The following is a 26,640-nucleotide window of genomic DNA, read 5'->3' on the forward strand; positions in this document are numbered from 1 at the left end:
TGTACACAGCCAATCTGTAAATAGCCCACCCGACTATCTCATCCCCATATTATTACACACCCTCTTGCTCTTTTACACCCCAGTATCTCTACTGGCACATCATCATCTGTACATCTATCACCCCAGTATTAATGCTAAATTGTAATTATTTTCACCTCTTGGGCCTATTTATTGCCTACCTCCCTACATTTGCACACACTGTACATCAATTTTTCAATTTTTATTTTATTTTGTGTTATTGACTGTACGTTTGTTTATGTAACTCTGTGTTGTTGTTTTTGTCGCACTGCTTTGCTTTATCTTGGTCAGGTCGCAGTTGTAAATGAGAACTTGTTCTCAACTGGCCTACCTGGTTTAAATAAAGGTGAAATAAAAAAATAATGAATAACATATCTCATCCAAACATCACACACCATAGCCTCCTTAACTCTTCCTGCATAAAGAAATACACATATAAGCTTCCACCAATAAGCTTCCTCCCCGCATCTCCTCTCCTTGATCTGCGCTAAGCGGAAGCAATGTGGAGGAAACTTCGCATGAACCTAGTGTGTCACCTGTGCAGTTTGTTAACTTCTTAAGGCTAGGGGGTGCTGTTGTCACTATTTATGGTAATCGTGTAATTTTTGAAACGGCTTCCTACAAAATTCTTGATCGTACAATATGCATATTATTATTATTATTGGATAGAAAACAGTCTATAGTTTCTATAGGAGTTGAAATTGTCTCTAAGTGGAACAGAACTCATTCTACAGCAATTTCCCTGACATGGAGTCAGATTTCAGAAATGTTGGCCCCTGTTCTGGAGTCAGTTTTAAGGCCAATGTTATTCCTATGAGTATACGGACACTGCTTACGTCTTCCCCTGGATGCCTTTACGTGATGACGATTTGAATGGGGTCGATTGCGCAATCACAGGCACTATAAATAAAAAAACCCTGTAGCTAGGAACTCTTTTCTTGCTGCGTCATGCGCGCGGCGGCCACCGACCCGCACTTGTTCCAAGCATTAGTGTAGGGAGTAATATTACTCTGGTCATGTTTCTACTCGTTATAGGAGTTAAACACATCATAAGGTAGTTAATTTAAAGCGTTTTATAGCAATTTATATCCGTTTAGTGCGATTTTGGGACATTTATTTCTGAGACGCTGTGAATCTCTGGGCACGCTTCCAGTTCATGCCGAACGCAGTTGGCATTTCCACATGGCAAGAGGACAGCTTTCCACCAAAAGACGATTAGACCCAAGAAAGGATCCTTTGCCCAAGATACTGATGGAAGAACAGCTCAAAGTAGGAACAATTTATTATGATAAATCGTGTTTCTGTCGAAAAATGTTAGTGGCTTAGGACGCCATCTTTTTTGACGTAGCTTCGCTTGGCGCAAACTGTATTGAAAAGTAAGGATAATTTAAAAAATGTAATTCCGCGATTGTATTAAGAATTAAATTGTCTATCAATCGCTGTCCACCCTATATTTTTTAGTCACGTTTATGAGTATTTATGTATACGAGTAGATCACTGTCTAATATGGCGCACGAACATTTTCTCACCAGCTGGGCTACTTTTCCCATTGTCTAACCATGATTTTGGTGGCTAAATATGCACATTTTCGAACAAACTGTATATGTATGTTGTAATGTGATGTTACAGGGGTGTCATCTGAAGAATTCTGAAAAGGTTAGTGAAAAAAATAATATATTTTGGCGATGTTTACGTTATCGCTCTCTTTGGCTAGAATCAATGCTGGGGTAATGTTTGCACATGTGCTATGCTAATATAACGATTTATTGTGTTTTCGCTGTAAGACACTTAGAAAATCTGAAATATTGTCTGTATTCACAGGATCTGTGTCTTTCGATTAGTGTATGCTGTGTATTTTTACGAAATGTTTGATGATTAGTAGTTAGGTAAGCACGTTGCTCATTGTAATTATTCTAGTCCATTTGTGACGGTGGGTGCAATTGTAAACTATGCCATCTACCTGAAATATGCACATTTTTCTAACAAAACCTATCCTATACCATAAATATGTTATCAGACTGTCATCTGATGAGTTTTTTTCTTGGTTAGGGGCTATAAATATCTTAGTTTAGCCGAATTGGTGATAGCTACTGGTGTTGGTGGACAAATAAAGGATGGTGGATTATGCTAATGTGTTTTTAGCTAATAGATTTACATCTTTACATATTGTGTCTTCCCTGTAAAACATTTTAAAAATCGGACATGTTGGCTGGATTCACAAGATCTGTGTCTTTCATTAGCTGTATTGGACTTTAATGTGTGAAAGTTAAATATAAAAAAAAAAAAAAAAAAAAATATTTCGTGGCTCTGCCTTTTCAGTGGGGGTGGGGGGGGTGTGCCGCTAGCGGAACGTGTGTCTTTGAAGCAAAGAAGCAAGCAAAGAAGACAAAGAAACAAAGAGGGAAAGCAACGTCTGACTCTTCAGATGTACCCGCCCGACTTCACCGGCGCTCAGGCTCCAACAGGGAAATTCATGACCTTCCTCCGTCGCTGTCCATCACTCTTTCCCTCCCAGCAGGAGCAAACCTTTTTTATTTGTTCAAATTACCACACCATGTCATTCTCTTCAACTCCACTCTCAATTTCCTGTCTCGGCTGACGTTTGCAGAAGGGCACTGATTGTCGAGAATGAGGGCGTGATTTATTTGATGTCTAATGTCTGGTTGGGGGTCGGGTGGCTCTCTAAAGCTCTTGGGAACAGGTACAATGAGGAGAGAAACTTGAAGTTCCTCCAACTCCTGCCTTCTAGCTGACATATGAGAGATTACTGGTTAATTAGGTTTGAAAAGTTGACAGGCATGCACGGAACTGGACCTGACTGAGCAAATGAGAGATGAGTCTTGCAGGGGGAAGAACACCCAGAACCAATATAAATACAATAATTATCTATCCTGTTGCCTAGTCACTTTATTCCTAGTTATATGTACATTTATAAACTGGGTGGTTCAAGCCCTGAATGCTGATTGGCTAACAGCCGTGGTATATCAAACCGTATACCACGGGTATGACAAAAACATTATTGTTACTGCTCTGATTAGATCGGTAACCAGTTTATAATAGCAATAAGGCAACTCAGGGGTTTGTGGTATATAGCCAATATACCATGACGGCCTAGGAACAGTGGGTTAACTGCGTTGTTCAGGGGCAGAACGACAGATTTTTACCTTGTCAGCTCGGGGATTTGATCTAGCAACCTTTCGGTTACTTTCCCATCACTAACCACTAGGCTACCTGCCACACCATGAATAGCAATAATAGACATAGTATGTCCCGGTTCGGTGGGAAACCAAGCCCCTTCTTCCCCTTCCAGTCAGATCTGAAAGTATTAGATAGATGTATTCCTGCCTCACGCAGGAAGCGGCGCAGGTCCTAATCCAGGCACTTGTCATCTCCCGTCTGGATTACTGCAACTCGCTGTTGGCTGGGCTCCCTGCCTGTGCCATTAAACCCCTACAACTCATTCAGAACGCCGCAGCCTGTCTGGTGTTCAACTTTCCCAAGTTCTCTCACGTCACCCCGCTCCTCCGCTCTCTCCACTGGCTTCCAGTTGAAGCTCGCATCCGCTACAAGACCATGGTGCTTGCCTACGGAGCTGTGAGGGGAACGGCACCTCCGTACCTTCAGGCTCTGATCAGGCCCTACACCCAAACAAGGGCACTGCGTTCATCCACCTCTGGCCTGCTCGCCTCCCTACCTCTGAGGAAGTACAGTTCCCGCTCAGCCCAGTCAAAACTGTTCGCTGCTCTGGCACCCCAATGGTGGAACAAACTCCCTCACGACGCCAGGTCAGCGGAGTCAATCACCACCTTCCGGAGACACCTGAAACCCCACCTCTTTAAGGAATACCTAGGATAGGATAAAGTAATCCTTCTAACCCCCCCCCCTTAAAAGAGTTAGATGCACTATTGTAAAGTGGTTGTTCCACTGGATATCATAAGGTGAATGCACCAATTTGTAAGTCGCTCTGGATAAGAGCGTCTGCTAAATGACTTAAATGTAATGTAAATGTAAGCGCAATAGAAAGCTAGGTTGACCCTTAATTAACTGTTGCTTATACCTTTCAATTCTTGCAGATCTGCAAAGGGACAAGGGCTAGGGAAAGGGGAAAGGTGTTGCTTTTGGAATAGGCCAATTTGACTTTGGAAGGACACAACCTAGCAGTCTAAGGCTAGCCCTCAACAACTAAAACCGATGAAAGTTAGATAGGACTTATAAACCTCATTACTTTCCCACCCAGTCCTATCAGATGGTTTAGGGACCAGAAAACAGAACATAAAGAAGAAAGACATTTTTCTTTTAACCGACTCTGATTTAGCTACAGCCTGAGAGCTGCTGCTGCTAAGCAAAAAGAAGGTCACCAGAGAGATTTGCATGTAGCATTTTTCAAATGTCCCCCCGCCCGTAGCTAGAGCCAGACCATAATAAACACAGTCTCCGACAACAACCACAAAACACCCATAGTCTCACTGGAGCTAAAACGCCATACAACAGTCCATTTCATTCAAGCGGTCAGGGTGTCTTTCCTTGATACATTCATCAAAAAGCACGTTCTGCTCTTGAAAGGCATGTAAATTGCTTCCCATAACATCAAATGGCGTGTGAAATTGACATCAAAGGAGATAGAGACTTGAAGATTCACCTGGATCTGTTGTTTACCAGGGTTGCTTGTGTTAGAGGGCTTGGCAATATGGCAAACGTGCCATACTTCAAAGCTTTGAATTGGAAGGTCAAAGTTGAATTTCAAGGTTGAACCATACTTATTTTTATTTACTTTAGGGGGCAGATCAGCTCTAATATTGCAGATAGATTGTAGCTTCCATTAATGTAATTGTCTGCATCACTTCCAATCCCCCATATATTTTTTTGCAAATATACACTATCGTTCACAAGTTTATTGTCACTTAGAAATGTCCTTGTTTTTGAAGGAAAAGCACATTTTTTTGTCCATTAAAATAACATAAAATTGATCATAAATATAGTGTAGACATTGTTAATGTTGTAAATGACTTTTGTAACAGGAAACGGACGATTTTTTATGGAATATCTACATAGGCGTACAGAGGCTCATAATCAGCAACCATCACTCCTGTGTTCCAATCGCACATTGTGTTAGCTAATCCAAGTTTATCATTTTAAAAGGCTAATTGATCATTAGAAAACCCTTTTGCAATTATGTTAGCACAGCTGAAAACTGTTGTTCTGATTAAAGAAGCAATAACCTGGCTTTTAGACTAATTGAGTATCTGGAGATTCAGCATTTGTGGGTTCAATTACAGGCTCAAAATGGCCAGAAACAAATAACTTTCTTCTGAAACTCGTCAGTCTATTCTTGTTCTGAGAAATTAAGGATATTCCATGTGAGAAATTGCCAAGAAACTGAAGATTTCGTACAACGTTGTGTACTACTCCCTTCACAGAACAGCGCAAACTGTCTCTAAACAGAATAGAAAGAGGAGTGGGAGGCCCCGGTGCACAACTGCATTAGAGTGTCTAGTTTGAGAAACAGATGCCTCACAAGTCCTCAACTGGCAGCTTCATTAAATAGTACCCGCAAAACACCAGTCTCAACGTCAACAGTGAAGAGGCGATGCTGGCCTTCGAGGCAGAGTTGCAAAGAAAAAGCCATATTTCAGACTGGCCAATAAAAATAAAAGATTAAGATGGGCAAAAGAACACAAACACTGGACAGAGAAACTCTGCCAGAGGAAAGGAAGACCCAGAGGATAAGTTCATTACAGTTACCAGTCTCAGAAATTGCAGCCGAAATAAATGCTTCACAGAGCTCAAGTAACAGACACATCAACATCAACTGTTCAGAGGACACTGTGTGAATCAGGCCTTCATGGTCAAATTAATGGGGGTAAAAAACACTACTAAAGGACACCAATAAGAAGAGACTTGCTTGGGCCAAGAAACACAAGCAATGGATATTAGACAAGTGGAAATCTGTACTTTGGTCGGATGAGTCCAAATTTGAGATTTTTGGTTCCAACCGCCGTGTCTTTGTGAGACGCAGAGTAGGTGAACGAATGATCTCCGCATGTGTGGTTCCTACTGTGAAGCGTGGATGAGGAGGTGTGATGGTGCTTTGCTGATGACACCGTCTGAAATATTTAGAATTCAAGGCACACTTAACCAGCATGGCTTCCACAGCATTCTGCAGTGATACGCCATCCCATCTGGTTTGCGCTTAGTGTGACTATCAACAGGACAATGACCCAACACACCTCCAGGCTGTGTAAAGTCTATTTGACCAAGAAGGAGACCAAGAACCTGGCCTCCACAATCACCCGACCTCAACCCAATTGAGATGGTTTGGGATGAGTTGGAACACAGAGTGAAGGAAAAGCAGCCAACAAGTGCTCAGCATTTGTGGGAACTCCTTCAAGACTGTTGGAAAAGCATTCCAGGTGAAGCTGGTTGAGAGAATGCGAAGAGTGTGCAAAGCTGTCATCAAGGCAAAGGGTGGCTACTTTGAAGAATCTACATAAAATATATTTGGATTTGTTTAATACATTTTTGGTTACTACATTTCATAGTTTTGATGTCTTCACTACTATTCTACAATGTAGAAAATAGTCAAAATAAAGAAAAATACTTGAATGAGTAGGTCAGTCCAAACTTTTGACTGGTACTGTACACACATATAAATACATATACTGTATATACACACACACACACACACTTTCAAATATATATGTATATATATTTTCCTTTATTACTACCACCACTGCCATAACTGGAGTAAACTAGTGAACAACAACGCTTTGGCTTCTACTTCCAGCTTATTATTACGATATACATTTTGAAGACAGTCTATTTTACAATAGTTCTATTTTGTTTGCTTTTACGCCTGCCCTTCCTCTACCCTCAACCTCTCCCATCTATGTCTGATGTCCATCCAGTTTGATTTCTCTATTTACCGTATCATATATTTACCATTTCAAACTGTCCTCTTTCACAAAAGTTCTGAACCTATATACATTTTACGGGCACAGTATGTTTTACATGAGTTATCTTGTTGTTATTAGTCCCAACCTTCAGCTCCATTCAACCCCTCCCATCTAATTTCTTAACACCATCCATTTTGGATTTCTATTTGCTGTGCTGTGATGTTTCACAAAAGTACTGAACCTTTCTATTCTTATTGTTTCTGCAGATTGTAAATTGAAAATAAACATTTTAGCTAAAAGTATTATTATATTATTGACCGATTGACGATGACTTTTCAGATCACCCAGTATTATTATCTGCAGAGTTAGTTCTAGGTAAATATTGCAATTCTTCAGCCATTCCTGGACCTTCGACCAAAAACAAGCTACATATGGACAGTACCAAAACAAATGATCTAATGATTCTGTCTCTTCACAGCGAAATCTGAGCTGAGGAGGTTGTATCCCCCATATAAATAACATTATATTGGTTGCAAGAATTTTGTATAAAAATTTTAATGGAAAAATATTATTTTTTTAATCCCGGTGTCGTTTTGCATATCAGTTCATAAACCATCTGCCATAGGAAGATATTTGAGATGTACCGATTCCAACTATTTTGCAATCTATATGGCACGGCTGACATTTTTTTAATCCTTAAATGAAACTGGTATACTTTTTTATTTCTCTCAATTTTCTTTAACAGAGGGCCAACAAACAAGTTCCTTACTTTTTCCCCCTTCCACTAGCCTCTTCCATTTTTGTGGTAATGCTGCAATTAGTTGGTTGTACTTTTTGGGTAGAGCAGACATTTCCATATGTTTTTGTTAGCTGCACGTGTGACATAACTCCACCATGCAAATGAAAGGTCAAAATTCTGTAACTGAACATTTGGAACAGTGCTTATTTGCATATTTTTTCCCAAGAAGGTTTTATACATATACAGGGGTATATAAAATAGAGAGTTCAGTTCTTAGAAATCCAATCCTTTACTGGTTATTCTAACTCCCTTCTGAAGAAAAGGAGAATCGGCATTAGTGCCGATTCTTAGCAAATCAACACTTTTCACTAGAACTAACATTTCACAAACCCTCAGACTATTTCGACCATTTGTTCCAAAACTGGGTTGCCATCTTACTGGTCTGCTCTGCACTCATACATTAGAGCAGGGATCATTGACAAGATTTAGCCGCGGGACTATTTTTCCTTGAGCGGATGGTTGGGGGGCCTGGAACAGGCAGGGTCGGCAGGTAGCCTAGCGGTTAAGAGCGTTGGGCCAGTAATTGAAAGGTCACTGGTTTGAATCCCCGAGCTGACTAGGTGAAAAATCTGTTGATGTTCCTCTGAGCAAGGTACTTAACATAAGAGCTTCTACTGAAATGTAAACATAGTAAAAAAATATATATATAATTGACCGCCCAAAACCAAAACAGATGTTTGACTAAACCATCATTTCAAACCTTGCTTACGTTTGTATATGATCACGTGTCTCTATTATACTTGGGAACAGATTTCTTAAATTAAGATAACACCAAGAAATCAGCTCCAAGTTTTTACAACCTATTATGCCCCCCCGCCCCTCAGAAAACTTGGGTGGCCAAACCAAACCACCCACGAGCCAAATTCAGCCCGGGGGTCGCCAGTTGGAGAGTGGGGTTTGGGTTAAACATTTAACTCACCAGGGTCTCCACTCCAGCTAAGAGAGCAGGGAGAGCATCAGAGCAGGAGCATTAAGAATAAACTGCAATCAGCAGTCAGTAGGCAGAGACAGGGTTTAAATATCAAGCAAAGATCAATGCTGCATTACCGTACACTTTCATTTCCCCTCTCCTACAGCCATGCACTCTTCCTTACACACACTTGCACATCCTCCATCTTATCTCATTCTTTCTGTCTCTCTCTCTCACACACACACACACACACACACACACACACACACACACACACACACACACACACACACACACACACACACACACACACACACACACACACACACACGTGTGCATGCAAACACATTACCATCACACACACTCCTAATCCCTCCCTATATGATGGCTTGGTATCTCCACTCCGTCTCTCCTAAGAGACAGACATACAGACAGCGAGAGAGGCATTCCAGATAACAGGCAGTCCACCAGCCAATGAGCAGCAAGCACAGCCATTCCATTCCCACCCAAAGGGAAGGGGTGATGCAAGGGTTAATGCAGTTCATTTGGAGGCTACCACACAGCCAATAGCCCAACTGTATTTGTACTGTAAGTATGAGTTATTAACTAAGACTGTATTTCTCTGTGATATTTCACAAAGACATTCTCATGTAATCTTCTTGATTTGCTGCATACAAGTATGGTGCTTCCACTGAAGGTAACTGCTACAGGCTAGAACATCAGGATTGAATAGGTGATTTACTGATAAGAATAACCAGGAAACGATCTATGCTGCACTAACAACATTACCTAAATGCTTACCACGGCAGCAGTGGCAAACTGATTGCCACAACGTTAGGACGACATAGCGAGCAGGTTATCTAATCCATTCTGCAGGGGAGGGACTCATGCAGTATAGATTCCTAGATTCCATTCCAGCGAGGGTTTCTCAATAGATCAGTGGGCTTATTGGATCTATGGATTCTCTCTAGTTCATTCGTCTCTAGGGCACGGTGGAGCTAGTGAATGAATATAGATTCACTGTGCTGACGGTGGGAGTCTGGCTCTTTCTCTCAGCCTACACCCTATTAGGTGCAGTGATGGAGTGGGATGAGTGTGTGTGTGTGTGTGTGTGTTTGGTTTTCCTATCCTTGTGGGGACCAGAAGTCCTCAGTCCCCAAAAGGAAAAAGGCTATTTTAGGCTTAGAATTAGAGTTAGGTTTAAGGGTTAGGGTAAATAGGATTTTTAATAGGAATCAAATTGTTTGGTCCCCACAAGGATAGTAAAACTAATGTGTGGGTGTGTGCACATATGTGTCTGCACGTTTATACACGTGTGTGTGTGCGTGTGTGTGTGTGTATGAGTTCAGCTACATGTTTATTTTCCTGCTAAGGGTGTGTGTGCTCGTGTGTGTGTAAAAGAGACAGGGTAGATCAAGAGAAAGGGAAGAACAGAGAGAGAGCAAGAGAGAACGAGAATAAGAGAACGAGTAAGAGAACGGGTAAGAGAGAGAGGGAGACAGGGCAGAAAATCTGAAAACAAAGAGACAGAGCAGGAAAGGGGGATACCTAGTCAGTCCACCTGAATGTATTCAACTGAAATATCTTCTGCATTTAACCCAACCCACCTGATTCAGAGATACGGGGGGGGGGGGGGGGCTGCCTTAATCGACATCCACCTCTTCGGCGGCCGGGGAACAGTGGGTTAACGGCCTTGCTCAGGGGCAGAACGACAGATTTTTTACCGTGTCAGCTCGGTGAGTCGATCCAGCAACCTTTCGGTTACTGGCCCAACGCTCTAACCACTACAGTGTGAAAGCGAGAGAACGGAAGAGGGGGGGGGGGCAGAAAGAGAGAGAGAGAGAGACTCATTCCAACAGAAAGAGAGAGGAGCAGGCTCTGGTTACTGCAGCCCTACCAGCCTGACTAAACGGAACCACACTGGATAGCCTGTTGCGTCTGAGGGGACAGGGGTGACAACCAGGGGGCAGCTGGAACAAGGATGGGCAATCAGGCCAGGGTGTGGGTAACCTGACCTGGGGTGTGAGAGTGGGATGTGAGGGGTGGGTGTAGGTCCAGAGACATGGGTATTGGGTGAAGGAGCAGCAGTAGTAGTAATAGTAGTGGCTGCCAGGCTAGGTATAGTCCTCGGAATGGAGCTGTGACTGGACTTGGCTAGGAAGATGATAGTGGAAACTGCTTGTATTGTAGGGGTGTAGGGTCAGAGGGAAGGGCGTGTGAAGGGTGAAGGAGTAGAAGACACTGACTGAAATAGGCTAGGTGATGTTGGCTGGTTGTAGTATGTAAAGGCACGTTTTCAAGATATGTAACTTTCAAAATACAGAAATCATCCTCGTGTGAGGATTTCTGTATTTTGAAAGTTACATATCTTGAAAACTTCATTGCTGACAAGCAAAACATTTTTGGGACTGTCAACTATGGACTAATGAAACAAACACCAAAAAGATAGTTTTTGGTTGGAACTTTCCTTTAAGAGCATTGTGCCAGTACCCGAAAGCTCACTGGTTCGAATCCCTGAGCTGACTAGGTGAAAAATCTGCCGATGTGCACTTGAGCAAGGCACTTACCCCGGATTGCTCCAGGGTCGCCGTCAATAATGGCTGATCCCTGGCCGTGATCTCACTGTCACTGAGCGTGTCTCAGGGGGAGTGGGATATGCCAAAAACTATTTTTCCTAATTCACACGTGTATAATACACACCCACCTAATTATTGTTATAATAATTATTAATTGCGTCCCGAGAGCCCATATAACCAAGCATCAGTACAGAATCTAAAGTAGACACTTCCAGAGCGAACAGCTGGGAGCGGCAGCCAGTCTCTGTCTCATTCATCATAGGTGTGTAGTAGAGAGACAGGGGACTCACACCAAACCAGCATCAGCTAGCTCCCAGGCTATAATTAAACAGGAGAACTCATGACTCTTACCCACACACTCAAACATACATACACTGACATCCCAATACACACCTACGCCCACACACACAGCACGCGCACACATGCAAAACTGACGCCACACACACATTCACACTCAACACATACGCTGCTGCTACGGTCTATTATCTATCCTGTTGCTTAGTCACTTTACCCCTACATACAGACCCCTCTGTAATTATTGGGACAGTGAAGCATGTGTTCTTCTTTTGGCTATGTTCTCCAGCACTTTGGTTTTGAATTGATACAATGACTAGGAGGTTAAAGTGCCAACTGTCAGCTTAAATTTGACAGTATTTTCATCCATATCAGGTGAACCGTTTAGACATTACAGCACTACAGAGTATAGCCCCCCCCCCCCAATTTAACGGGACAAAAGTATTGAGACAAATTCACTTATGTGTATTGGTCAAAAGCTGAGTATTTTGTGCCATATTCCTAGCACGCAATGATTACATCAAGCTTGTGACTCTACAATCTTGGAGGCATTGTCTGTTTTGGTTGTGTTTCAGATTGTGCCCATTAGAAATGAATGGCAAATATTGTATTGTGTAATTTTGTAGTCACTTTTATTGTAAACAAGGATAGAATATACATTAATGTGGATGCTACCATGATTACGGATAGTCCTGAACGAGCCGTCAATAATGAGTGAGAAAGTTAGATGCACAAATATCATACCCCACCCACAAATACTAACCTCCCCTGTTATTGTAATGGTGAGAGGTTAACATGTCTTGGGGGTATGATATTTGTGTGTCTGTATCTTCCTCACTCATCATTATGTCACGCCTGCTCCAGCTCTCCCTCTCTGAGCTCAAGGGCACTAGACCGCCTATCATTATGCACACCTGTCACCATCGTTACGCGCACCTGCACCTCATTGGACCCACCCGAACTCCATCATTATTTGATTGCCTCCCCTTTATGTCTGTTCCAGCCCCGTGTCAGCAATGATGTTGTTATTTTGTCCCCTGTCCATGCTCCGTTCCTGTCCTGTTTCATGTCCGTTAATTATTACATTTTCTCCCTGTATCTGCGTCCTGTCTCCAGTGTCGATCCTCACACATTATTGACAATACATTCAGGACTGAAATAATCATTTCAAATCCAAAGTGCTGGAGTACAGAGTCATTTCAAATCCAAAGTGCTGGAGTACAGAGTCATTTCAAATCCAAAGTGCTGGAGTACAGAGTCATTTCAAATCCAAAGTGCTGGAGTACAGAGTCATTTCAAATCCAAAGAGCTGGAGTACAGAGTCATTTCAAATCCAAAGTGCTGGAGTACAGAGTCATTTCAAATCCAAAGTGCTGGAGTACAGAGTAATTTCAAATCCAAAGTGCTGGAGTACAGAGTCATTTCAAATCCAAAGTGCTGGAGTACAGAGTCATTTCAAATCCAAAGTGCTGGAGTACAGAGTCATTTCAAATCCAAAGTGCTGGAGTACAACAAAACACAATGTCTGGGTTTGCGCCAGACATGACCTTTTCCTTGATGGCCAAAAAGCTAAATTTTAGTCTCATCTGACCAGAGTACCTTCTTTCATATGTTTGGGGAGTCTCCCACATGCCTTTTGGCAAACACCAAATGTGTTTGTTTATTTTTTTCTTCAAGCAATGGCTTTTTTCTGTCCACTCTTCCATAAAGCCCAGCTCTGTGGAGTGTACGGCTTAAAGTGGTCCTATGGACAGATACGCCAATCTCCGCTGTGGAGCTCCTTCAGGGTTATCTTTGGTCTCTTTGTTGCCTCTCTGATTAATGCCCTCCTTGCCTGGTCCATGAGTTTTGGTGGGCGGCCCTCTCTTGGCAGGTTTGTTGTGGTGCCATATTCTTTCCATTTTTGTATAATGGATTTAAATGGTGCTCCGTGGGATGTGCAAAGTTTCTGACATTTTTTTTTAACCCAACCCTGATCTGTACTTCTCCACAACTTTGTCCCTGACCTGTTTGGAGAGCTCCTTGGTCTTCATGGTGCCGCTTGCTTGGTAGTGGCCATTGCTTAGTGGTGTTGCAGACTCTGAGGCCTTTCAGAATAGGTGTATATATATATATACACACACACTGAGATCATGTGACACTTAAATATAGTCCACCTGTGTGCAATCTAACTAATTATGTGACTTCTGAGGGTAATTGGTTGTACCAGATCATATTTAGGGGCTTCATAGCAAATACATATGCATATCCATATCCGTTTTATTTATTTTTTAATATTTAGAAACAAGTCATTTTTTTCATTTCACTTCACCAATTTCGACTATTTTGTGTATGTCCATTACATGAAATCCAAATAAAAATCTATTTAAATTACAGGTTGTAATGCAACAAAATAGGAAAAACGCCAAGGGGGATGAATACTTTTGCAACGCACTGTACACCACACAATACCACCACGCCCTATCATATAAGAGTTTTAATATACTGTAGGAGTATTTTTTTAATTGAGTGCAATTGTATCAAATGCTAAGAAGTGTACGGGTATGTTATGCGGTTAATGTTGATCCTCCGGTGCCTCTTGTGCATGTCATGTTGAGAAGAGGCTAGCTAAATGAATCCGTTTGGATGATGCTAACTTGGTTGTCAGTCATCGGTCATTATGGTACGAGGTGAAAGGCAGTTGTCACCTTGAAAAAAAAGCTGTCCACTTGTCTGTCGAATAACAGGTGAGTGAAGTAGGGACGCAGTGAAAGTGGACTCAATCAACCTCAAAAGGAGAGTGGTAAAGTGGATTATTCTGAATCATAAAGTGGAAAATCACATCAGAAAGTCAACCCAGTTGTGGGGGTTAAATCCAGCCCTTTCAAATCCCAATTTAACCTTAATACCAGACTGTACATTAGTAAATAGCCTCTCAACCATGACCGTATCTGTCTGTCAAAGACTCTAGGTTTTCTTCCTTTCCCTCATAGATGGTCAAAAAAAACTACACATGAACATACCTTTACATGTACAGTATATTTAATAAATGTATTCCAGACACTTTGTCTTGACACTCCTGAAAGACTTGCAAAAGGTCAACTTCACCTAATTGTGTATGAAACATTAAACACAGTGTTTGGAGCATTTGCTTTCACATGCCCCCTTTTCCCCAATCCCTACCATCCATAAGCTCCGGATACCGAGTTGTGGGTTCACAAGGTCAAGTCGAGGCTATCAAAACGGGTAAACAAGGGAATAACAGAGAGAGCGAGGAGAGTCTTAACAGCAGAAGGCAAGAGTCCCCCTCTCTCCTCTAGTCTCTCCCATATTGTCAAAGGCTTTCTGCTCCAGTTGGCTCGGACAAAAGCGAGTGAGGACGCCGGAGGCTTTTCCCGCTATGATCGCTGTGGTGCTGGCCAGGCTGGATAAAGGGCCCTATTAGGCCGGTGAATGGGCCCCCATTAAAGACATCCACACTAGTATATCTAGGGGCCCCGGCGTGGGCTGCTGTTAAGACAGCGTGGGCCCCGGGGCCAAAAGGCTCCGCATCAGGAACCTGAGAGGCACCTGACAACATGACAGGCTGGACACTCCCACTCACTATACACAGGTCCAAAGGAGAAGGACAGCTACATGCAAAGAATGAGGGGGGTTTGCTTAAGACATAAACAATTGGCCAAGGAATGTGAGGCCCTAGAGCTAGTAAGAGCTCTGTTCTCAGTTAACCTACCAGAACAATTAAAAAGGTAACAAAATATGCAAATGTAGGACCGCAAACGAGTCACAATTTCATTTCCAAGCATAATTGATTCTGTTTAGCATTTCAAAAGAATGTGTTTACCGGTACAGTGTAGCCAGACAAAAACAGACAACCGTCTGAGATGGAACCAGACATAATAACACACAACCACCTGTCACCACCACTGGGTGCTATGAGGTCAGCTTACAGATAGGGGGCAGTAGAGAGTTAGAGAGGTCACTGGTCCACTTTTCTTTTTAGCTGGATTAAATGAGACCCTGTTTGACTCGGAGATAAGGCAAGACCTTCCCAATCCCTCCCATAACCTTTTGTTGGTGTGTTTTATGCCAGCTTGTGAAAGGCAGGGGGTGTGTGTGTGTGTGTTTGTGTGTGTGTGCGTGCGTGACTGTCCATGAGCGTGTGTCCATGCAAGCATGCATGAGTAAATGCATGAGTGTGGGAAGTGTGGGCAGGATGTGTGTGCGTGTGCACTTATTTAACAGCACTGCTGTTAAGTTTCATGTTAAAAAGAAGGAGGGGCGGTAATTTAGAAAAGCATAACTCAAAGAGGGAGTAGCGACGAAGTAAAGAGGGAGAGAGAAGGGAGTGCGGGACGAGAGAGACTGGAAAATGGAAAGAGGAAGGAGAGAGAGGGAAAGAGGGAGCGAACTGGGGGTGGAGGTTGAGAACAAAATTAGAGAGACAAGAGGGAGAGCGACGGGAGTGTGGGAGAGGGAGAGAAGAACTGGAAGAAGAAAAAAGAAGGAGAACGGAAGAAAGAGGTGGAGAACTTGAAGGCGTTGTCTCATTTCTATTTTTTGGGGGGGAACAGAGACACAAACAGAGGAGTTTGTTCTGGACTGGAACACGAGCAGCACAGACCGCATGCTCTCCAGGGGTACAATTTCACAGCCCCTAATTACAGTGGGGTGTAGGATTTCTTATTGGGGCCTGCCAACATCTCAACACACACACACTATTATACATGTCACACACACACACACACTATTATACATGTCACACACACACACACACACACACACACACACACACACACACACACACATGAAGGCATACACTCAAACATTCCCACACAAACACATCCACCCTCTCAAAAACAAAACACCCATGGTCAAACTGCGGGAACACGAGCTATAACTACAGTACAACTACAGTACAACTACAGTACAACTACAGTACAACTACAGTACAACTCAGGTCATGAAGCCATGTAACATTCAGGACCATGGATAGTTTCCGTTGATTTCTAGAAAAATAACAACAATTTCAGATATATCATTCCTATAACGCAATATGAATGTAATACTGATGTGGTCCTTTTCTGTACTGTATATTCATGTATCTATTGTATATTACTGTATATTCCTGTACTGTATCTACTGTACAGTGTACAAAGGTTACTGTATATTCTGCTGTATAGCATCTTTTGCACTGCAGTCAGAAACAGTTTGTGTTTTTATCCCTCTATTCTCTCTCCTTGAGTTCTTTCTGGGTCATGAATAATGGCCTATGCTGTGATACGTCTTCCACATGGCAAGGCCGTCGCCATGGGAACAACCATTTAAGCTGAATGGAGAGGTACATCATTTCGCCATTACACCCCCTCCTCCACTCCCTCTTTACTCCGCCGCACCCCCTTACCCCTGCCTGCCCCCACCCCTGATACTTATACCTCACCCTTAGCGCTTCAACTATGACTAAAGCAACTCTGCAAAGTGTTCTACTAGTGTGTGTGTGTGTGTGTGTGTGTGTGTGTGTGTGTGTGTGTGTGTGTGTGTGTGTGTGTGTGTGTGTGTGTGTGTGTGTGTGTGTGTGTGTGTGTGTGTGTGTGTGTGCATGCACACATCTATGTGTGTGTCTCTTGAATCTCCCCGCTCCATTCCCACTCCTCTCTTTTCACACACTCCCTCATTTACATTCACTGTACAATGCAGGTTATTCTTTCCTTTCTCATGGAATCCTCCAAAGCAAGAAAGAAGGGAAACTAGGCCAATAGGCTGCGGTAAAGCCTCTCCCTTGCCTGAAGTATCCCCCTCTCTCCCTCCTTCTTTCTCTCCTTCTTGGCCTCTCTTTCTTTCTGGGTCCTTTCCCTGCCTGAAGTCCTACCTTCTTTCTCCCATTCCTACCTTTTCTTCTCCTTCTCTTTCCTGCTGTCCGCCTCGCTCCCTTCCTCCCCCTCTTCGTTCCTCCCTCTCTATCTAACCCCCATGTCTTGCCATTCCTGCAGTCCCATTCATCCCCCTCTCCACCATGCCTCTCGTGATCTTTCCCTCTCTCGGTCTATGTTTCTCTCTCTCCCCATTACTTCATTTATGCCCCGCCCCCTCACCCTGTCTAGTCCCGGGTCCTCCTGGGTTAATCTGTAAGTGGTCCAGATGCAAGTGCTCATTAACCTGGTACAACCTGCTAAGAGGCTGCAACCTGCCTGCCTGACTGAGCCCACAGCCAAGGAAGATAGGAGAAACAGATAGAGGAGGAAAGGCGGGAGAGGGGGAAGGGGGGCAGAAAGAAAAAGACAGGTTGAGAGAAAGAGGGAGAGAGAGAACGAGAGAGAGAGAAGAAAAAGAGTGAGAAGAGGGAGAGATGGAAAGAGAGAGAGAGAAAGAAAGAGAGGGAGAGAGGACAGAGGGCCTTGGAGGATGGGAGTCGTTACCTAACCTCATTCTCAGAATCCTTCAGCTTCACGGGACGTTTATATTGTCATGCTTTCATTTCATTCATTCCGACTCCATTTCCATGCATGGTTCTCGTGTTATCCCCGAAAAGCCCCCACACTCCTTGGGATATGAGCGTCAGAGAGAGGACAACGTAATACCCACCCCCCCACCCTCCGCCTACAACATCCCCCCCGCACCTCTTCACACCTCACTCCGTGCGTACCTCATTTCCAACTCTGAGGGAGAGAAGAAAAGGGGGGAAAAAGCGCTACACACATTCTCGTGTTTTTCTTACACACTGCTGCCCCCCCCCCCCCCACCCCCACCTAACCCCCACTCCATGCACCCCTCACCACATCCAAATGTAACCCGCCATCATATAACATAAGCTCCCGACACCCCTCTCCCCAAACCCCCCACCCTGATGTCTGAGCAGACCGTTGGTTATGTGTGGAATAAATGAGCTCATTCATACAGAGTCGAGTGGGACTCCGCTCCGTCCCCTTTCCCTCGCCACCGGCCCAATGTAAACAACCCAGAAAGGTAGCTATGGCACGGACGGATTATAACTGTTATTACTGGGTAAGACAGGGCCCTCCACTCACTCTCTCTTTACCTATACCCCCCCCCCCCCTTCCCCCTCCCACACGCTGTACTGTAAATCTAACACACGACCGACAGTCAATATTCTTAACAAGATAACGGAAATAGTAACTGTAAACGACAGAGAAAATAACCAGGAGACCTCAATTTAGATGAGAGGGAGAAAATCAAACTCATAAAAGCCCAACATCTAAGGGACCCGATTAAAAAAACAAAGCAATAAAAGAACAAGCCAGAAGTGTCTTCCTGATGATACAGAAGTTATGACACAACCTCACAATAATAGCCCTCCCTAAGGGGAGAATCCGAACTTCCACTTAAGTAGAATTTTCACTTAGTCATGCATTGACGTCGGTGAGAGACTAAGGGACTGTAAGTTATTTATAATGAGGGTTACCTGGAGAAAATATCATCTCTCTGAAACTAAAATCCTTTCAGTAAAAATATTTTTATCCTCGAACCTCCCTGAACAAAAAAAACAAGTGACCGTCCCCTGTACCCCAAATAATAATTCAAACATAAAGTGGATAGCAGAGAAGATGCCTACAATTTACCCTCACCCATAGGACAGACCAGAGCCTTAGATATGCCATTTTAGAAACTGTTCATTTTGTAAGCATTACATGGCAAAGTAGCCATAAAGTCGTGGATTTGAAGACCACCACGGATAAGAGGGGGTTTATAAACGCATTTCATGCAATTCGACGTCAATACCACAAGAGACCATGACAATGAATGAGCGCATGCTGCAGCACCAGAGACGTTGTGATTTCTATACGGGCTATTGTTAAAAAAAGAGGATGGTCGAAGTTTGGAACAGTGGTGAAGTTGTCCATCAACTAAAAAAAGAGAGAACCAGTTACAACTGAAGTAACTGATCATAAATGAATTAGAGAAATAGCAATTCATTGTTTAACACAGCAGCCACATATCATCAGGTAGGCCTATATGCACTTGTAAAAAAAAAAAATGTTTTAATACGTAACATATATGAATGGGTGATGGACATCCACAAATGAATACGTACCATACGAAACGTAACATATCATACTAAATGGAGTGTCTCGGATTTATTTACAGGATAATACGAAATGCTCCGAGACCAGGTCGGAACAATACGTGACCACCGCTGTCCTTTCTGAACCATGATTCGAAGGGCGGTCAAAAATCGCTCAAAATAAACCTCATCAAGAGGTTGCCTACATCGAACAGTCCTTCTCATCTCGTATTATTACAATTAGAAGATTATGACTTCTCACAATGGGGCTCGTTTAGTAAAGTTGCATAGCAGGCCTATAATATGTTACACCAAAAACACCTCCTCACTCAGTCACCTCTTATCCGAAGCTGAATAGTCAAATGTTTTCCTCACGCGGACAAAACCTCAACAGAGTGCACGCAGCAGGCTATGCTTTGATTGAAATAAAATAGGCCTACAAGAAATGCTAATATTTTGTTAACAACCATCTGCTTTAATTTGCTGGCAAAACAGTTATTCAATCAGGTCTGAATGCATATGTCCATGAAACTGATTGAGATCAAGTGACTGGCATGCCGTTTCAACGGTAAAATGTGAAGAATTATCATTCACGATCGACAGTGATCATTTGAAACGAGGTATGCCCAACTTGGTGTTTGAGTGTATTACAAATAGAACATGTTCTTTAGGCGAGATGTGTGGGCATATAGGCAAGACGGCAACTGGCGGATGCATTTTGTGCAAATTTTCAACAAAGAAATTCAATCTGTCGGCTATAGGTTGTCGCGCAGCCTCAATGTCAGAGACAAACCAAAGATATCCCATGTGCATCGGAGACATTGTATTTTACAGCTTGTTTCTAGCCTAAAGCATTGCGGACTAAAGCGTCGTTATAGATGATTTAATATAAAATCAGGTCCATTTCCTTGATATTAAAATCAATCAAGCACGCTTTGGAGCACAGGAAGAGTAGGACATAAGGAATGCCTATCCAATGCAGGGTAGCCTAGATTCATATTTTTAATATATTTAACCTTTATTTAACTAGGCATATACACCATCCCAGCAGCGCAAAAACTCGGGAAGGAAGTACATTTTCTTCGAAATATAACTTTGCCCTGTGCTTCTCCGAGCGTGCTCTTCGTATAACCTAGGCCCCTCAGACTCAACTCCGGACCTTGAAGCCAGTTCCACTGAGTGTTTTCATTGTTCCCCTCTAAAATCGGGGACTGATTTAGACTCGAGGTCGGTGCAAATCATTATCAGGTAGAAGAGAAAACCAGCAGGCTCTGGACCTCGTATGATGAGATTTGAATACCCCTGGCATAGGCCTATAGCACGTGTCGAACTCATTCCACGGTGGCCTGAGTGTCTGCGGTTTTTCGCTCCTCCCTTTTACTTGATTGATGAATTAAGGTCACTAATTAGGCAGGAACTCCCCACACTGGTTGTCTAGGGCTTAAATGAAAGGAGAAAAACTCAAACCTGCAGACACTAGATCCTTCATGGAGTGAGTTTGACACCCCTGGCCTATACTACAGGCTATGGATAGGTGCACTGAATATTACACGCCCAGCAGAGAGAATCAGGGATGAGAGGCATTATCGGGCACACATGAGATACTATAATAAGCAACGCAGTCTCAAACCCTGAGAAATATGACATGTCATTTATTACAAGTTACATCACCCTCCCCTGGACTAAATAAAACAAATACTAAACCCTCCCCCTGAATGAAAGTAAAGTTACGATTCACCGTTCTGCCCCTTAGGAACCTAACTTACCTCTCATACTCTAGGTTGTCATGGTCACAGCGGGCATCTTTGTGTTTCTCCCAGTCCTTCCCGTGACGGCATGTGGTGAGGGACACTATGTCCTTCCCGTTATGGATATGATGCAGGGCGTTACGGGTGTCCGAACCAATGCCCGTTAGATACCGCTTCCCTTTGAACATCAACAGGTACTTCCTGCGCGGTGGCACCGTGTTTCGCACCAACCAGCCCCTCTCGCCCCCCTTCTGGGGGTGGTCCTTGGAGAAAAGGGGGATGGAGACGTCGAACCCGGGCCGGAAGTGTTCCGTGTTGAGGCTGGCTTTAGCCAGGATGGCCTGACCGATGTTGAAGCCCAGGTCCTCGGTGTAGTTGGGCCAGGTGCCCGAGTACAGGTTAAAGATTAGGTGGTTCCGTCCCTCGTTCCAGAGCGGGTAACCCTTGATACGATCGTCCAAGTTGGGCACGAACTGCCCCGAGAGCTGGTCGCGGTCCAGAGTGTCAATCCCCAAAACGAAGAGACATGCCTCGCGAGGGTCCGTGGTGTAGTACCGCGACTCGCCTATAGACGTCAGTATCTTACGATAGCTCTCCGACCCGCGCTCACCCTTCTCCGACGGGTAAACGTACACTCTAAACCCGTCCCGCCCTCTACGTCGACATCTCGTAAAGTCGAAGCAGGTCTCCATTCGGCAGCGACTGTCTTTATAGATGCCCGTCCAGGCTTGGTGACGCTGGCGGGGGGACTCGGCGGAACCCGGCCCCGTCTGGAGTTCCTCCAGCTGGGCATAGCCCGGAAGGAGTACCCTGTCGGTCCAGTCGGGCCAAGGGCGCACCACATCGCCCCTCTGCTGCCCCAGCAGCTTGAGGAGACGGACCTGGACCCCACCGCCCCAGTAGAAGAGCAGCAGCCAGCAGCAAGCACACAGCCCCAGCAGGACATACTTCTTACGCGCCTGCATGGAGCCCAATGTCTCTCGTTCTCTTCCTTTATCGCTGTCGCTCTCTTTTTTCCCCCTCTCTCTGCCCCTCAGCTCCAAGCCTCACAAAGGTGGGTGAGTTGTTTCAAAGGTCTAACAAGGAGGGTCCAATATAAAACAGTGTGGTAACTTGGACATCATTTCTTCCAAGTCTGATCCAGTCCAGTTTAAGCCCATTGAGGATAAAATAAATGGATGTTGAATCCACTCTCTTCTGTTTCGCTCTCTCGTCTCTCTCTCAGAATTGGGTGCTGTTAGCCAGTCTCTTGCTAGACAGTCTCTGTGGCGCGTGTGTGCATTTCCTGCGCTGCCCGATGCTGAGGATGATGAAGGGCGATGTCTCCTCTCTCTCAAGCCCTCCTCGCCGCCTCATGGCGCCCGCTGTCTCCCGGGTCTCTCCTGGGGACGTAAACAAACGAGATCACAGCTCAGTACACAACCGGAGGAGCACTCAACAGCACAGATGCAGCACTAGGTACATTAACAAGTCAAGGAACACTGTCTCGAGTGATTCAGCAACGCACCATTATGTAAAGCACACAACACACCCTTATACCAACATACAGATATACTGTATAAACCAAAACATACACATGCATCAGCATCAGCATGAAGCGTGTACAGACTCAGCAATAAATTAGCCCAACGGAGGGTAATTTCATACACATGACAGTGCAGTTGGACTACTTTAGGCTATAAAACCCTCTTAAGTTGACCTGAACTGATCAAATCTTTATGTAGAACTCTGTTGAAGATTAAAGCTAGTCTCCTCAAACACAGAGCTTGTTCAGTTCACATAGCTGACAGCTCTGACGAGACACACATAACAAGAGACTCTCAACATTGAAATATACCCCCCACTATCTCTACATTTGAGAATGGTCAAAGTCGTTTGAATGTTTGGTCTGGTTATGCTATTGACGTCCAGTCCTGGAAGCGTGTTGTTTTGTATGCCGAACATGAAGCAGCCAGCTCTGATGTTATCATGCACTTCAAGCTCCAGTTGAACAGCATCAGATACAGTTGAGATGCAGTGGAGGGGGAAATGGGGAGCCGTTTAGCCACTGAAATGGAGATTTGTAAAATAAAAGGGAAAAATAGAGCCACTTTATGGCGCTGTAACGTCCGTTAATCTTGGGGTGTGGAGAGAGGGTTTTTTTGTGTGATATTTGAAAACATCATGCAACGGCTTTCAACACGGTATGTTTGCCCAAGCACCCCCCATAACTCCCAAGTGTGTGTGTGTGTGTGTGTGTGCGTGTGCGTGTGCGTGTGGAAAACCTCACAGAGCAGACCAGTGTTCCTACTGCCAGCCGCCACACAAAGGCAGCTTTCAGGTCTCACCTGCTCTCCCTCGCTTTCTCTTTTCATCCCTCTCTTTACCTCCCTCCCTCTCTTCTACCCCTCCCTCACATTCCTCTACCTCCTCCATCCACGCGGAACTGAAGGCCACCCTCCCCCTGTTCTCCCTGTTATCACCTGTATGTATGGCGCCTGATATTGATCAACAATGCATTGTCTCATTAGGCCAGTGTATTGTGATACTATACATTATGTCCTTTGAATGTAAATTGAAAGACTACTAAAACATTCATTTCCGACTCATTGTGTCTGTGTGTGTTTACATACAATCATGTGTACGTATGGTACTTGAATGTGTATGCAGGTGCTTATGACTACGTGTCTGTATGCAGGCCTCTTGTGACTATTTGTGTGTGTGTGTGTGTGTATGTGTCCATGTATGTGTGTGCTTGTGTGTAAGTGAGTGAACATCAGGTAGTGTCAGATAGTGAGCTCACTGAGAGCCTTAGAGATTCTGGGTGTTGGTTTTTGGCTCAGCCAAGCTCCTCTCCCACAGAACAGTGGCAAGCAGACAAAGTTGTAAGGACACTACGGATCCCACTACATAGTCCTCATCAATAATTTACCGGCTCCTTTAGTTAACATATTGATTTTCCTTTCTGAATTTACTTTTGCTTTCTATCCCCTGCCTTTCCTGCTGAAGTAAAACTCAATCTACCTCAGGATACTCTCACACAGCTGAGACAAATATCCAATCTGACAGAAAAAGCCAACCTGAGGCAAGGGTTGGAACAGATACAGGGAAGTGAAAAATAACAAAAAAAATTTGAGGAACGAAAACAGGAAGCGGGAATCTCTAGTTTTCCGGGAAAATAAACTTTATTCTGAAATCTTGAGAACCGGTTAAAAATGTACTTAAAAAACATATGAAAATAAATAAAAATACTAATAATTTTAAGGCCTCCCGAGTGTCACTACAGACCTGGGTTTGATCCTGGGCTGTGTCACAAACAGGCCATGACCGGGAATCCCATAGGGTGGCACACAATTGGCCCAGCGTTGTCCGGGTGGGTTTGGCCGGGGGGGCTTTACTTGGCTCATCGCGCTCCAGCGACTCCTTGTGTCAGGCTGTGCACCTGCAGGCTGACTGCTGTCGTCAGTTGACTGGTGTTTCCTCCGACACATTGGTGCAGCTGGCTTCCGGGTTAAGCGGCAAAGGGTGGCTACTTTGAAGAATCTCAAATATAAAATATATTGTGATTTGTTTAACACTTTTTTGATTACTACATGATTCCACATGTGTTATTTCATAGTTTTGATGTCTTCACTACTATTCTACAATGTAGAAAATAGTAAAAATAAAGAAAAACCCTGGAATGAGTAGGTGTGTCCAAAATTTTGATTGGTAATGTACAAACGCACAGACACACACACAGACACAAGCGCACGCACACACGCACGCACACAGACCTTGTAGAAGGAGTTACGTAGACTGCTAAGAGAGTGGTTGGAGAGTACAGCGCCTTCAGTAAGTATTCACACCCCTTTACTTTTTCCACATTTTATTGTGTTACAAAGTGGGATTAAAATGGATTTAATTGTAAAAAAAAAAATCCACCGATCTACAAAAAAATACTCTCATGTCAAAAAAATACTCATGTTTAACCACCACGATGCTTGAAAATATGAAGCGTGGTACTCAGTGATGTGTTGTGCTGGATTTGCCCCAAACATAACGCTTTGTATTCAGAACAAAAAGTTCCTTTCTTTGCCACTTTTTTTGCAGTATTACTTTAAGTGCCTTGTTGCAAACAGGATGAATGCTTTGAAATATTTTTTATTCTGCACAAGCTTCCTTTTCACTCGGTCAATTAGGTTAGTATTGTGGAGTAACTACAATGTTGTTGATCCATCCTCAGTTATCCCCTATCACAGCCATTAAACTCTGTAACTGTTTTGAAATCACCATTGGTGATGGTGAAATCCCGGAGCGGTTTACTGCCTCTCCGGCAACTGAGTTAGGAAAGACGCCTGTATCTTTGTAGTGACTGGGTGTATTGATAAACCATCCAAAGCCTAATTAATAAATATTCAGTGTCTGTTTTTTTCTCCTTTTTACACATCTACTAATCAGGGCCCTTCGTTTCTGGACATTGGAAAACTCACTGGTCTTTGTGGTTGAATCTGTGCTTAAAATTCCTTACTTGATTGAGAGACCTTAAGAATAATTATATGTGTGGGGTACAGAGATGGGGTAGTCATTAAAAAAGAACGTTATTGAACACAGAATCCATACAACTTATTATGTGATTTGTTAAACACATTTTTACCTCTGAACTTAAGTAGGTTTGCCATAATAAAGTGGTTGAATACTTAATGACTCAAGACATTTCAGCTTTTAATTTTAAATTAATTTGTCAAATTAAAAAAATTCCACTTTGACATTATGGGTTATTGTGTCCATTTTAAATGCAGGCTGTAGCACAATAAAATGTGGGAAAAGTAAAGGGGTGTGAATACTTTCTGAAGGCACTGTATGTGGCTCCACTGTCACACATCAACGATGAATGGATCAGTATGGTGGGGCCTAGCAATAAGACAGACCACAGTGTCTGTTGAGGAGCCTTGCGGAGCCTAAGGGAAAGTACAGGGTTCAGACAGAGGTGAACCTTCAGGGTTCTTGTTGGAAGATCTTAGACTGCATCCTTCCCATTCTTCCTTCCTTCCATCTTTTGTATGGTTGATCACTGGTCTGACAGGATTGGGAAGCTTTGACACATACGGTAAACAAGGGTTTGGACTCGTTTCTAGTTCCACCACCAATACGTTGATGTCAGACACAAGATCAGATCAAGAAGGAATCTGTGAAGTATTTCAGCTTAGCCTTGAGATATGGGGTGAAAGAATGTGTGGATGCTGTCTAAAAACCCAGAAGAAGAAGCAGCCAAGGAAATTCTTCAGTAATTTATCTCACTCGAAGACATGAGACTTGAAAAGAACACAGTATCTCTATGGAATACAGCCTTGAGTTGACAGTGACTTGCCTTTTAAGGTAAGTAATGAATTCAAGTAAGAAGGACTTCTGAGATGCGTGATGTAGATACTGCGATGCATTGTG

General features: G+C 43.6%; 1 protein-coding gene across 5 annotated transcripts in view; it reads right to left on the bottom strand.

The window, feature by feature from the left end:
• LOC129831340 (exostosin-1c) overlaps positions 1–26,640 on the bottom strand; it is a 97,098-nt gene that overhangs the window by 58,960 nt on the left and 11,498 nt on the right. For 4 of the 5 annotated variants that reach the window (XM_055894666.1, XM_055894668.1, XM_055894664.1 and 1 more), the window contains exon 2: positions 21,256–22,619. In XM_055894666.1, the coding sequence (XP_055750641.1) occupies positions 21,256–22,202 (947 nt within the window). In that variant the 5' untranslated portion in view covers positions 22,203–22,619. Of the gene's footprint in view, positions 1–21,255; positions 22,620–24,504; positions 25,028–26,640 lie in introns of those variants that run through there. The other variant, XM_055894667.1, reaches the window with a different exon arrangement.

The sequence above is a fragment of the Salvelinus fontinalis genome, chromosome 32, assembly GCF_029448725.1.
Source record: "Salvelinus fontinalis isolate EN_2023a chromosome 32, ASM2944872v1, whole genome shotgun sequence".
Lineage (NCBI taxonomy): Eukaryota > Metazoa > Chordata > Actinopteri > Salmoniformes > Salmonidae > Salvelinus > Salvelinus fontinalis.